Source organism: Panulirus ornatus, chromosome 42, assembly GCF_036320965.1.
Source record: "Panulirus ornatus isolate Po-2019 chromosome 42, ASM3632096v1, whole genome shotgun sequence".
Lineage (NCBI taxonomy): Eukaryota > Metazoa > Arthropoda > Malacostraca > Decapoda > Palinuridae > Panulirus > Panulirus ornatus.
The window spans coordinates 4,294,939-4,310,637 of record NC_092265.1 but is presented as its reverse complement, the minus strand read 5'-3'; the positions used below and the strand labels follow the sequence as shown (position 1 = coordinate 4,310,637).

General features: G+C 34.6%; 1 protein-coding gene across 1 annotated transcript; it reads left to right on the top strand.

Moving 5' to 3' along the window:
* Positions 1-294: 294 nt before the first annotated feature.
* On the top strand, positions 295-14,849 carry Atg3 (Autophagy-related protein 3). Its single transcript, XM_071686381.1, has 7 exons — positions 295-474; positions 1,591-1,779; positions 2,691-2,825; positions 3,297-3,422; positions 4,819-4,980; positions 5,136-5,263; positions 5,816-14,849. The coding sequence occupies exons 1-7, from the start codon at positions 403-405 to the stop codon at positions 5,988-5,990; spliced, it is 987 nt and encodes a 328-aa protein (XP_071542482.1). The 5' UTR covers positions 295-402; the 3' UTR covers positions 5,991-14,849.
* The last annotated feature ends 850 nt before the right edge of the window (positions 14,850-15,699 follow it).

Here is a 15,699-nt window from a genome sequence, read left to right as displayed (position 1 = left end):
AAAGATGACTTGCAGGTGAATATAACTGTCCTAAAATTTCATATGTTCTTACAATTCTTAATCTATATTTCAGGTACATTGATTAGTTTTGATACAGAAATCTATTGCAAATCCATCATGAATATTGACTGATCTAAAGCATCAGAACAATTGAAGGAGCATGAATATCAAGCAAAAAAAAAAATAGTTATGCATGAGTTCTCATTATCAGTAGGATTTTATCATATGTAATAGTAAGTCATATAAAACTACTAGAAGACTTTAATTGGAGTTTATATTGAAAGTCCCTCAGACTTCTAGAGCTGTCAGTGTTGTTATCTAGGGGAGCGTCTGCAGGGAGGTGACCATCGCCTAACAATACCATACTTTCCGGCTAACTGAACATAACACCTTAAGAAAACCATGCAGAACGTGATAAACACGGTGAAGGGCAAGGCACTGGGAGTTGCAGAATATCTTACACCCATCCTTAAGGTGAGAATAGCACGAGTATGAAAACCCTCGTCTGCTAGTGTGGCAGTAATGGTTTTAGATAGGAATGGGGCTTGTGTGGCAGACTATATACAATTACCGTTTAGGTGCTTGTATGTCATGTACGGTGATAAGATAGAAGAACCTATTCACAGGGAGAAAAAGGCAGACCTAAACTGAGGTGCGTTTCACTTTTGATTAATCATCGTACCTGTGTGGCTCACATGGACCACCGTAATTCTTTACCAATATAATTATGCATCGGTGAAATTTGGTAGTTGTTGCGTCATTGCGCAGGGATTCCTTGATACATATTTTCCGAGGCATTAAAGAATGTTGTAAGGTTGTAACAGGTTTCTGGGCTATTCTTTCTGAATAGCTTATTCAGTTGTGTGGCCAAGGACTTGGATATGGCATGTAGTGCATTTACTTGCCAGCAGCTGGATGGGTTATTTGCAGTTAGGTTTGCAGGATTTAAAGTTCTTGGCTCTGCATCAATACAAGCTTTTGGAAAAATGCTGCTTTGTTTTATGTGCACATATAATTTGTTGTGAGTTCAGAAATGTTTAGAGAGGACTCACTTATGTTTTTTGAGCACTCTGTTACTTCAGCATCGCAAAGCCAAAACAGTGAGTTTTTCCTTAAGTCCAGTGTGACAGTGTTCGTACTTGGGTTCCACTGTTGGTTATAATTTTACCTCAAGCTCCAGCAGGAGCAGTCTTTTATTTTTCTTTGAGGTTTTCACGTATTTGTTCTTAGGTAACAAATATGAATATTTTTACATTCAATTTTTTTCTTGCAGCTTAGATCTGGTCCATATCAGATGGGAAGTTTTGTACTTCTTCAGAAAATAGATTATGCTCCCCTTTTCTTATCTTCATTTTGCCAGTTCACATGTTCCATTGAGGGCATGTCCTTTTTGAGGACACCTATTCATAATGAGTGTTTGACTGAAATATAAATGGAAATATATAATGTAAATATGCTGTCAGATTTACCCTTTCTTGTAGGATGTTTGATATTTAAGATTAAATTTTGGAATAAGTTCTTGCGAATATGAATAATGTAGTAATGCAGTGTATAGATTCACAACTGTTTAGATTATTTTTCATCTTGCAGGAATCTAGGTTCAAGGAGACTGGTGTGTTAACCCCAGAAGAATTTGTTGCTGCTGGTGACCATCTTGTCCATCACTGTCCAACATGGCGCTGGGTAGCTGGTGAGGGCAACAAGACCAAACCCTACCTTCCACAAGAGAAACAGTTCCTCATCACCAAGAATGTTCCTTGCTACAAAAGGTGCAAGCAGGTATGTAGGAAGTTGGTTTGAGACGTGGAGAAAGTTGTTTTGAAATAAAGTATCATGTTATTGTGCTTGTTTTTGTTTTATAGAACTGAAATAATGTTTTATTATCAATTTGGAAACAAGATTGCCTTCTCCCAGGACAAAGAGGTTGTACAGTACTTTACATTGCTAGAAATATTAAATGAATTTTTTTGCATCTTTATTTGCAAAGACACAACCCATGTCATGAATCCAGTATATATGTATATTATCCCAGAGGATAGGTGAGTAATGATACTTCCTACGTATTTCCTGGATGTCGCAGTAGGCGACTAGATTGGGTGGGAGCAGGGGGCTAGAAGTCTTCCCATCCTGTTTTACCTTTCCAAAAGAAGGAACAGAGAAGGGGGCCAAGTGAGGATTTTCCCTCTAAGGCTCAGTTATCCGTTCTTGACTCTACCTCGCTTATGCGGGAAATGGTGTGTGTATGAAAAGAATATGTATTTATGTTTATTCCTTACCATAGGGAGAGTCCGGAGTGCATACATTTATTTCTTCATTATTTCCTTGTCTTCCGTTTTGAAAATTGTCATTCCTTGCATCCCTGCAATAAGAGGTCTGAGGATACAGACTCAAGTTTCAGGGTGCCAACTGCACCTTTGCATCAGTGACATCAGAAGCCTGAGTGGTAACCTGTTAGGATTGTTGGGTACCTGTGAATGAGCATCATTCAGCAGCATATGAACTTTGATGGTGGAAGAGGGTAACATCCTGTTGAATACAACCTATTTGGTGGATAAGACCGAGTTTTGACCTTCTTACAAGCAAACCCTCTCTCTCTTGTGCTCGCAGGGCCTTGCTTCCTGTAGAGAGATTGTTTTGCAATCTTCAAAACCTATGCTTCTTGCTAATGGTGTATATCTTTTTATGAACAGATGGAATACAGGAGTGAACAGGAGCTAGTGTTAGAGTCTGAAGGCGATCCAGATGGTGGTTGGGTAGACACTCATCATTTTAGTGATTCAGCCATACTGGAGGAGAAAGTGGCAGACATGGCTCTAGAGGATAAGGTTGGTCAAACTGACATTTGATGTGGGTTGAGGTAATTAGTATTTTGGTTTAACCATCATATTCAAGCCAGGGCAGTGTTTTGTTTGAGAAATGTTGGCCAAGAATGTGACTTTTCACATGATACTGCATATTCAGCAAAAAATACTTCACTTAGCTCTTGAGAATATTTTAACTGTTAAAATTTTTGCTTTTCCATCTCAGATCAAAACTGATATTCTTTATTATGTAACTCTTAATGATTTCCAGTTAGATCATCATTTTTAACTATGTTCCACTCAGAAATGTTTCAAATGATTTTATTTGTAGTTGTAAGGCCTTTCAAAATAGCCATATAGTGATTTGCATGACTTTTCCTGTAGGTGGGAAGTAACTTCTTACATATCCTGTATATAGTTAGACGATAGATGAATATATTTTCTTTTGACCACTTGTTTGAAGATGGGTTTAAGGAAAAGGATCTATATTCTCAGAAATCATGTTGTGTGAAAAATGACAAGAATGATGATGATGATGACGATGATGATGATGATGATGATGAAGAGGCTGCAGATATGGAGGCTTTCGAAGAGTCAGGAATGCTAGAACAAGAAGATCCTGTAAGTTGGGAAAGCAAGTTTGTTTTAGTCATGATGTATATAATGTACTGTACCCAGTTCAGTTTATTTAGTCCCAGAAAAAATAATTACCATAATTTAATATTACACTGCTTATTGATATGAGCACTTAATATATGTAAGCTACCCTGAGGTTTAACCTCCTAATTTTAATTATTATAATGCATTAGAATTGTGCATTTAGTTCAGTATGGTTTCTTTCTCTCAAGATGGAGAATGAATAAAATCCTTATTGGAAAATATGTGTAGGTGAGAGAAGTCACTAGAAATTTGTATTTTGCTGTACCTAAATAATGAGTTGCTAATTCAAGAATGATTCAGAGAATTCTCATGTCTTTGAATGATACCAGAATATATTGCTCATCCTTAAGTTGTTAATATTTGCACCATAGTATTATAATGTACATATTATGACTTAAAGTGCAAAAAAAATATATTTTCATTTGCTGATCCATTCATCACATCTTCCTGCAGCTGAATCCAGTTGATCTTTAAAAGATGATCTTTCCCCAGTATCAAATATTCTTAGACAGTTCTTTTACTTTTCCCCATTATTTTGTTTGCACTTATTTTAACTTAGGAGGCCTGGCCTTGATGAGGACCTCTGTCTGTAATTTTAGGTGACATCAAAAATGCCCATAGATATGATTGATTATGGAAGAACTGAACAAAGGTGACTGGGAAGAACTTTATTCATCCTCTTGATGAAGTTCAGATTTTTCATATATTTTTTGCATCCATCAACACTGATGTGAAAATATCAAGCAAGGTTTATGAAAAAACCTAATATGAAATATGAATTGCAATTAAAAGATGAAAAATAGAGATGATCATATACTTCAAATACAGAATACAGGGAAGAGGAAGAACATCGGAACATTGACCATGCTACTGTGGTGGGGGAACAGAACACAGTGAAGATAAGAAAAGATATATTTTTTCTTATTAATCTCTGCTTTTCACATGGGGTCCATTTGCATCTTTGTATCATTGATTCATATATACAAATTGTCAGTAATAGATTTCATATGAAAAGTAGATACCTGTTGTTATGTACTAAATTGTCTATTTTTTCACGACTCTGGGGCCTACTTTTAGCATGTGATGCTAGGTACAGTAACAAAAGATATTATTTTCTTGTAAAGTACCCTTATGCTCAGGGGGATATCTTTCATGCACTGGGAGAGAAAAGTAAGTCAGGGGTTTGCAGGCAATTGTCTGAAGAAATGACAGCTTCTTTTCACATCACATCAGAGTATTTAGCAGTCATTGTAAACTGCTTGGGCAAAAAAATTTTGACCTGCAGGTGTGAAATGTCTCTAAGGATGTTGTGTACCCTAGTGTAAAATGAAGTTTTTTCTGTTTCATATTCATCCAGAGTGCAATTCAGACTTCGGCAAAGACAACCATTACATCATCAATTATGGGAAGTAGCACAGGTGAAGGAGGGGAAATCCTTCAGACAAGAACTTACGACCTCCACATTACTTATGACAAATACTATCAAACACCTCGATTGTGGTTAACAGGCTATGATGAGGCAAGTCTTTTATTTTTTATTGTAAGCTTTAAGCTTATACGTGATTAACTCTTTCATGGCTACAATTGTATACTTCTTTGTTGCAATTAATCCTCGTTAGACTCTCCTTCCAGTTTCACCTGCAGGACAGTTCTTATACAGCTTTATATTTATAGAGTCGACAACCCCTGACAGTGGAAGAAATGTATGAAGACTTTAGTCAAGATCATGCTAATAAGACTGTCACCATGGAGACCCATCCACACCTCACTGGACCACCAATGGCTTCTGTTCACCCATGCAGGTCATTAGATAACTTTTTTATCAGAATTTATGTATTATCATTCTGGTCAAGAAGGTGCATATTATTACAGTAGAAGGTACAAGAAGTAGTGTGTAAGAGTTGAGTAGAGGCAAAGAGAGAATTGATTAGGGCTAGGAAAAATTCAGATGAAGGTGCCAGAGGAAGGAGGGGACCACTAGCATTGGAACCAATTTGTTTTTTAGAGGTAGAATGAATGGAGATTTTGGTCTACTTGATGATGGATCATCTTTATATGCAAGTACTAAGTACTTTTATAATTATTGATATTTATGTCTCACTTTGAATTACTGGTCATTGGCATGGGATATGTATGAGTGCTTTCAGAGGCTTTATGTAAATGATCCACCCTATAGAACTGGAGTTAATGAAGATTCATAGAAAAGTATTTTCTAACCCTACATATTATGTAGCTAGTATCTTATTTTATAGGATCAATTGATGTAGTTTATGGCCTCAATAGGGCATGTATCAAATGATAATTTTTGCTTGTAAACAGAAACTATCATACTTAACTATTGTACTTACCAACAGACATGCAGAGACAATGAAGAAGATCTGTGAAACAGTGCTGGAGGGAGGTGGGGAGTTGGGTGTTCATCTCTATCTTATTGTTTTCCTGAAATTTGTGCAAGCTATCATCCCCACGATTGAGTATGACTATACCCACAACTTTACTCTCAAGCCAACAGAGTATGCCTCATCATGAAAAGACAATTTCTTAGTTTCTAGGGAAATGTATATGAGATAGTTTTCATACTGTAATTACCCTCAAATCTGATGACTTTAAGTGCTGATTATCAGATGAATGAGAGTTAGGGAGATTTTATCCAAATATCACAAATATAATTTGTTTCAACTTTCCCTAAAACTGTAATAGTAGTTTAATGAACAGACATGTAAAGAATTTATGATTTACCTCTTCATAATGCCAGGTATTTTTTTTTATTTACTGCTGTGCAAAGAAAGGTTTGACAGACTTACAGCTTGTAAGGTGTTTTGGAAAGCATTAAGATGGAACATGGTTCAGATAATTAGCTCTTAGGATTTATGATAGCTTGAAGTTAAGGACAAATTGCTGAGTAGATGTTTTCTTTAAAGTTTGTAAAGATGTGCAATAGATTCAGCACATATTTGTTTTATGGGGTGCTTTTTCATTGGTATTAGTACAGTTTCACACAAAAAGTTGATTATTACTGCAGTTGTATTAGCCTAGATATCATCTTTGCTTACTGAAAGGGAAAATCAATTTCATTTTGATAATACTGGATGTCATAATGGAGGCACCATCAGTTTTATGTTTGGATAGATCTGTTTCTTACATTTTATGTAATAACATTACCAGCATTCAGAATTCTTTATCCAAAGAGATTTAATGTTCTTTAGGGTTTTTTAGTGCAAATTTGTCCAGAGATGTTAAGTGGACTTTATGCTTGAGGAAGAACATCCTTTTTCCCACTTACACGAAACTGGGAAATATCGAATAATATCGAGCTAAATGTCCCAGAACTGTAAGGAGGTAAGAAAGGTTTCGTTAGACCTGAATAATTCTCAATATGATTGTTGATTTATGTTTTATGATTATTAAAGTTACACTGAAAAGAAGTGAGATGGGAAATGAAATGTGAACTAATACTGCACTTGCAGCAAGTAGTTTTGTCATTAAACACAGTGATATCAAAGCTACTTTTATCAATTTGTCATTTCATAACATTGGGATGATCCGAGCAAGACTTTTTAGTTTAAAGATTTTATATTAATCATATGATTGTTTACTGATGAGATTTAAGATAGCAGCTTATTTAAAACTTAAAAATTTAGAGTGGTTAGACTTATGATAAGTTAACATACTTTTCACAATTGAATGACCTAATTATGGTCATTTTTTGATGAACTGGTTTATTCCAGTGTAAAATGTGTAAAAGGGTAAATTATTAATGATATTGCAGTAGTCATATAGAGCTTGTGGTCTTCTTTGGCCTGTTGATTGCCTTCATGAAGTTCATTAGCTGTGCATACACATAAAATCTTAGTGAAATTGCCTTATTGGATACCACTTGGGGTATGGACTTTAATGATATTGCAGAGTTCATTTTCTGAACTGTAATAACTTGGGTTTCTGTGTAATACGTGTCTACCTGTTTTTCAGACATAAATAATGATCACTGAACTTAGATTAATGCATTTTACTCAAAGACTTTTTCTTGATATTATGATCAAAGCACTATGAAATCCTCATAATCATAAGTGCATGCTCATTTTACTTGTAATATCTGTAATATTTTTAAAGGAATATCACCAAGATGAAAGTGATAGGTTTCATGGCTGATGCTTTTTTGAATTATTACTTAAGGTTTTCAGCAGATTAACTATTTGATTTGTCTCAGATAAGCATTTAAAACCCACACTTGAGAACAATTTGTTGGTTTAGTAAAATGTGTAATTTTGAGGACTATAATGGACCATTTGTTATTGGTAACAAAATCACGTGGCTTGGTATAGAAAAGTATGCTTAATGCTAAATATTGTCTCTCCAGCTAAGGATGCACTCTGAATAAACCAGCTCCACTGCAGTTCTGCATTCTTGTAGCTAACCTTATGATCACATGCTTTTTACTGTAATGCTTTGTGATGCATCTTTATGTAGTATGTGGTGGCAATGTTACCCTGACAATATTTCATAATCACTTGTCACTGAATAAGATGTAGCAGTTATTACTATGCTTGTAGCAACACCACTTTCCATACATCTGTGGTGTAGCTTTGTGTGTGATGCTGATGACATTTAGTGATTACCTTTATAGAAGGCCCTAATGTCACTGGTGTCTATGTTGTTTGATCTTAAACAAAGTAATAAGAAATAATGTTTGATACTGGTTAATGTTTTGCATGCCCTCCAAATGATGCACTGAAGCTCTTTTATTTGTGAAGTATGAATTATTCAGAAAATTAGTGCAACAGATTTGAATTTGAATGAGTGCCCAGGCAAAGATGAATTTTAGATGAGCAACTTGAAGTAAAGTTATTGTTAAGAGAAGTACTACTGACTGGTAATGAATGGAAGTTTAACTCTTTTTATGTAACTGATCAGCCATATTCCACAGCTGAGGCAAGAGATTCATCTAGGACCTCAAGTGTTATAGTTGTAAAACTGAATAGCATGCTTATTGGTAGAATTCAAGGCACTATAGACATTTTTAGAATCCCCATCACTGTGGTTACTTACATGTTTTTACTAGGGTTATTGACATCTGCGCACAGTCTCCCATCAGTTAATTCAGTACACTGAGCAATTCCTTTATTTAATACTCAAGTATCTGACATATAGTTAAAGTAGCTGGCCCTTATTTGTTCTAAAAATGAAGGTTATGAGAATGATTCAAAGGTAATTACCATACATCAAGACAAGGGTAAATATGGTTGTAAGAAAGGAAAGGGGATTTTGTAACAGTATCTTACATTATGTTGAGCATGCAAACATGCTAGTAAAGTTCATTGCACTGGACTTTTACTATACCGGGCATATATCCAAAGGGAGTGAATCATTACTAAAAATAAAAAGCTGTTAAGAATAATCCAAATGCATGCATGGTTGTGATTGTTTTAGGAATTTCGAGTGTAGAAGCTAACATCAGTTTCATAGCATATGAGATATGGTTGGAATACTTGATGATTTACAGGCAGTTGCATTTATGGTGCTTACATAGAAGTGCAAATGCAGTTGGAATAAAAAATGAAACAGTTTGTACATGAGGTCCCTCCATCGGATTTAATTTCCTTTAGTTTCTTTCTATTATATGGTGGATAGATTATGTTAGTCTATTACTTTGGAGCCCCAAGTATTTATGTTATTTGTATCTGTATCCAGAAATACATTATCACACTGAAGTAGCATAACCCTTGAGGATTCTCCATTGGTTCCTGTTCTTGCACAAATAAGAACATCTCTTTTGATACATCTATCTTGGACATTTTCATCACTCATTCTCCAACTTAGTTTTTGTATCCTTTTCTCTTCTCTCTTTTGATTTATCTTTGTAGTCCTTCCAGCATCAGTTCTTATATGTGTCAAGACCATTTTTTCTCTTAAATCTTCTCTTTAACAACCATTTCTGTCTCTGTGTCATACCATACTTTAGCACCATATTTTCTCACAATGTAAAACTTTCATTTAGCATCTTAGTTTAGAGAATTTCATCCTTTGTTTGTTCTTATCTTTATCATATTGAATATCCACATTTCTTTCCTATATATTAAGGTAAACCAGACTCTCTTCTAAACTCAGCCACACACAAACTCATATTTTGACCCTTGATATTTCCTAGAGTGACAGCAGCTACAAAGAGCATAACATCCACTATTACATATATCTCACTATGTATTCATATGTCACCCATTTAAATTCTCCATACGTACTGGAAAATCCAGATCCTTTTCAGTCACTGTTTAATCAAATCTCATGCAGTGACCTTTTTCATTTACTAGTACCTTATTCCTCCTCTTAGAATTTATTTTCAACCTCAGAAAAACACCTTCAAATTTCCTTACAGTGTCCAGCAAAACCTCTTGTCTTGCTGAATAACTGTGTCATATGTATATATGGAAGTATGCTAGTATCTGCTACAAACCAACCTTTATTCATGGAGATGCTGAATGGCCTTGAAGTGCTTTAAACCCCTATTTCAGCCCCTCTTGATAAATGCTATCCATACCCTCAGTAGATCCCTTCGAGTTCATTGCCTCAGCCTTTCTTCATTTTCCATGTTCTCTTCATGTTGAGTTAAAACATGATTAGAAATATTTGAATGAGTCACTTCAGTTGTATGAACTCTGTTTAGGAAGTATCGTCATGACGTGAGTTTGTTGTGCACAAAACAGATAAAGCTGTCAGTAACAGGGATATATGTAAGTGCCTGCTATATCATCTTTCACACAGCACTATGAATTTTACATTGTTAGTGTCTGGTGTTTCTCAGAGATTATTAGCAATTGTCCTAGTCTGTAAGACACAAGGGAATAACGTGGCTAGTATTATTTCTGACTGATTTGAACTCTTAGTCACATGACCAAAACCAAGTACACATTTACAGCTTGGTGTTTGAGATATAAACAGAACTCTGATTCATAAAACTGAGCTTAGTAGATGTAATCTAACCACCTGGTTGCCATGCCACAGCCTGTTGACTTTTAAAGATATTTTGACCTTGAATTTACATCACACTCATAAGAATGAGAGTTTCCCTCTGTATTATTATCATTATCTTGCCTAGACATTTTGAAAGATCAACTCCAGTTATTGACATGCATTACACATTTTCATATACATACAGACTATGTATCACATTAGATGAATATTGTATAGTATACATTTACCAGTATTTGACAAGTTATTTTCCTTAGTAAGGGGGCACATGGCAAATCTTTGGACACATTAATCACTGTGACTCCTCTTGCATTCTTTTTGTTGCAATTAGTTGAAAAATATTTATGCTCCTAAAATTGAATTCATCATTTTGATACAAATAAGTAAGTGATGTTAGAAATTAGTATGAATATATGTTAGTTTACATACAAAAGCAATTGACCCTAGATTATGGATGGGTTACCCTTGTATGCAGGTCATCATGTGGTTTGGTGCAAAACGTGAGTCTTACCCTGTTGTTTATGTGGTGTTTTATCAAGCAGTATTGTTAAGTGTCTTTATTAAACTATTTGAGGTATGAATATGTGTCTTATGTTTATTTGGTGCAAGGTTATGGTCTCTTCCTGTATGAAAAAACCTGAACAGATCATTTTACGAAAGATTGTCAACCTTAGAAAGATGAAACATGCCATGGGGAAGTGAAGATTTGCTGAGCACGTTAACTCTTGTTGAATTTGTGCATCCTTTGACTTACTGGTGAGTTTTGAATTATTATGATCTAAATTTTCTAAATCTACTGCTTGGTCATTGAGTAAAAAGCTAATGATTCACTTGGATAAGATTTCTGGACACCATTAGATTCAATACGAAATAAATGTTTCAAAATATGCAAGAAAGAAGTTTCCATTGTAGGTGTTATAAGCTATTGCAGTGAAAGGAAGCAAGAGTAGGATCAGGTAGAAATAATCAAAATTAGAGATAAGAGGAAGAGTATTAGATTAATCTGTAGCACTTTTGCTGGGTTTGGTGGGTGTAAATCTGCAGTGAAAAAGTTACTAAAGCAGATAATCTGTAGCTGGGAAAAGTGGGTTAGTGTCTTATTACAGCTTGTTTTTTCATATGGAATCAGGCTTTCATTTTTAATAGGGTCACCATGGTGTATTATCTAGGATTGTGAAGTTAATTTGATATAGTGATACAGATCATATTGTATGCACCAGCATTAAAACACCCCAATCACACAATGCTATATTTTCTAACATCTTACTTTCGTACTTTGTTTGCAGAAAATAGTTATAACTAGATTCAGCTCATTCCACTGAAGTTCCATAATTAAATGAATTCATAAGATTACTTTTTTTTGTAGATCAAGAAAGCCAATCTTCTAAACATGCCATGACAAAAAGTATGCGAGATGAAATGAGTGTTGAAAAATTTTTGTAAATGTATAATTTGATTTTAAGATATTATTTGCCCAACATAGAAAAGAAAAAATCGTTTAATACATTTTGGAGAACCGTACCATAATACTTTTCAGTTCATCAAAAGGAAGATATTAGATCTTTTGATACAAGGATTTTTTTAATTACGTCTTTATGGGCCTAAGAGAGAGGAAACAATGGGTTTTATGCTTAAGACAGTTGATAACTGACTTACATTACTTTTAAGTTATGACATTTCTTTTGGTGCTTGACTAAGGAAGGAAAAGACACAAATTGGCATGCATTGTCATTAATATTTTGAGAAATGTTTGCATGCATTGTCTCTACTATTTAGAATGTTGTTGAAGTTTTAGGTCCAAAAGGTGCTTGCATTTTTTTCAGTTTGCATCATGTCTTCTTCACACTCTCATTTGTGATTGTTAGCCTCTCTCCAAAAATCAATATTTTTCGTAGGACAAATTAGAGGTAATGAATAGATACACTCCAGCAGATAACATTGATTTAGTTTTTCCTGAGATTATACCCTGTCCCCTTCCACCTTTTCTATTGGCTTGTGAAACAAGCCTAATTAATTCTATTTGATGGTTATCTAAATGTCTTTTATACAAGTTTGAATCTTCATTGTCCCAATGTTAGAGTTAATCTAATAAAGTTTTTCCTCTCTTCTTGATACCCCTTTGCTGTGGCAGTAAAAGGCTATTGTGACTAACAAACTGGGAAGGATAATGTTTTTATAGGGACAGTGTTGTTTTCTCATGTTAATTGACTTCTTACATTAACCAGTCCACCTCTTTATGTTCTGTTTCTTGATCAAATACTGACAGAGCAGTAGAGTCATAAACTTAAGTTTGAGTATAGGTATAGGGGATAGTCAGATAGCTACTAAATACAAATGACCACCAGCTGCTGATGTACTTGTTTTCATTATCTCAGACTGTTCTCTTTCTATAAAATTTTTGATGAGCTTGCAAATATACACTAATGTAAATGTATATATGATTTGCTAATCATACTTTTTTGTATTGATAATGAAATTAGTGAAAAGTATTTGAGCATTGTGTTCTGAATGTGAATATATGATACTGTAATTTTACAGTAAACCCATTTATTTGACCTAATTAAGATGATGTACATCCGTGTGTATCCATTGAGTTATTACAAGTCCATTTGCTTCAGTTTCTTAAATTGCATATATTTTTCTATTAATCTTACCCATCTGCAGGGGATGAATGAAGTACTTAAAGCCTTACAGTTGCTGCAAATACTCTGTTCATGTCTTAGTTACTTTTTAGCAGTGATTCTCTTTCATAGAAGTGGGATCCCAGTTTCCAATACCGCTTTTTAATTTTCCAACTTTACAATGTAGAAACACTAGTCAGTGAGTAAAAAGATATAAGATTTGCACAAAGCATCATGCCTTACATTATATTTTCTCCTTCTAAATATTGTCTGATCAGAGGAAGAAGAAAAAGACATATGTCTTAACAGAAATATGAAGATCAGCAAGATGATTAGTCTTAGGGTAAAGTCAGTAGGGCAACATTTGGATAGCAGTTGCTTAGAATGAACTGTGCAGTACGTGATGGTTAATTTTTTGATTTGCGGTATGATTTTGTTTGGGAATCTGGAGTGTACTGATTATTTTAGTGAATATGATTGTTTTTGTGTCATATATTTAGAAATATCCATTAAGGGTTGTTGTATGGATATGTGATAAAAGAGCCTCTTTGTTACAATTGTTGTCATTAGAGTTATATTGAGATTGTTTTTGATTCAGTCACAGGAAGTCATTTCTGATAGTGTTAACTCAGCATTGTTTCACTGTTTTCGTAAAAGCCAGCTTAACAGTCATTGATATGTGATATTTCAGGTTTAAGGACTAATATAAAAGTGAATAGGTAGCTTGTACAGTATTTATATATGAAGTGTGTCAGTTCTTCATCTTAGAGTTAATGATGTAGTTTGCTGTGAGACAGAACAGAGAAGTATTTTTCCAAATCAGATTAATGTTGTCCATCTTTGAAATACAGAAGTGTAGAAGAAATGACTTAAATGTGGAAAAAATCATTATTTTTATGGTGGAAGGAGTTGCCTTCTTAATGAGAAAAAGCCAAGAGTATGATTGAATTTGAATGGTGCTTGATATTTACAATTTTTTATTCTATTACAGTATTAAGTTTTGTCCTGCATACTTATGCATACGAGAAAAAATTTCAGTAATTTTTCAAATCTTAATGACAGCATTCTGATGACTGTCAATATTTTTTGATTGGTTTTTGAAGAACCTCTTGAGTTCCTAAATCTTTTGAAATATTTGAATTTCTCTTGCTGTTTGAAAATTTGTAGGCTATTTTATATTTTGTCTTGCCAGGTTATTATTATGTATCCTTTTTAGTTAGATTTCATTTAAATTTTTTGTTACCAACTTTTTAAATGTAGTTGAATGTGATTTTACCTTTTTATGGAAGTGAAAGCCTCTACTGACCTCTATTGACTTGAAAACAATTCTAATGTGGGTATCAGCAACACGTGGCATTCCATCTGCTTTGTGAATTATTCCTGGGAGCAATGCAAAAGGCTTTTTAGCCCACTGACCATATACTTACACTGGCACTTTTTTCCCTCCCGGTACTTTCTGTGACAAGGAAGGTGTGAATGTCATGCATCTCCTGAGAAGATTATGATAGAATAGCTGTAAAGCCAAGTTTATATGTTGTAGAATCCTTAAAGTGACATGGAATTCAAGCCTTATAAATTTGAAGCCCAAAAGGTCCAAAGGAAAAAAGGCAAAGGTTTTGAATGTAAACAAACAATGGCTTTAGGTTTTCTGAGACTTGAAGGTGTTTGAAACCAGTGTTGAAAAGAACAGAAAGATTATTCTGGTAAATTTCCTTTTATTAATAAGTTGATGGATTAAGAGTGCAGTGTGACTAATTTGCACTGGTAGGATATTTTTAGGTGTATTAATTTATTTCTTATAATGTAATGATAAAAAATCTGACAAATTTACAGTTGTAGTATTTCTGTTGTACTTTCATTTCTAACCCACTTATTCAGAGTCTGTTGTCATACATTTCCTCATGTACATATCATTTTTCTTAATTGTTTCTTTGGTAGCTTTTCGTTATGATTTGGATTGTGTTGTACAAAGACTGATATGACTGATTTAATTTTGTTTGGTGATGGAAATGGGGCTGCTGGAAATTATCAGACATACTTTAGAAATGTTTCTTTGAATAAAGAGTAAATATTCAACATGTGTTTATTTTCATTATTTATTTGCCAGCATCTATTTATCTATATATCTATATTTCTTGACACCTGCTCCCACATGGAACTCCCTGAAGAGGGTGGCCATGACAATATAGTCCCTGTTACCAGTGAACTCCAGTTCTGCTGTTTATCCTTTAGTGCCTCACCCTTAACAAGCCACTGGCAAAGGGCAACTCTAGCACAATGTTTGCAGAGGCTCCTACCTAATGTTCCTACTGACTACCTCAAACTATTGCTCCTGCCTCATGTTCCTACTCACTACTTCTACCTAATGCTTCTGCCTAAAAGCTCCTGTGTACTGTTTCTATCTATTGCTTCTACCATTTTGCCTAAAGGCAGGGATAACACAAAGTGCTCACCCCAGGAAAATCAAGTTACAAAGAACCTGTGTAAGTTAAATTTCACATGTTATGTATGACGAGGGATTGTATGATTGTGGACAGAATGCCAGTAGTCCACATGTGGGTGAGGCCGAAAAAAAAGACAGCTGCCTGGGTCAAACAAGTGCAACTTGAAAACCACTAAAGTGCTAGCTAACTATGCAGCCGTCTTTATCCATC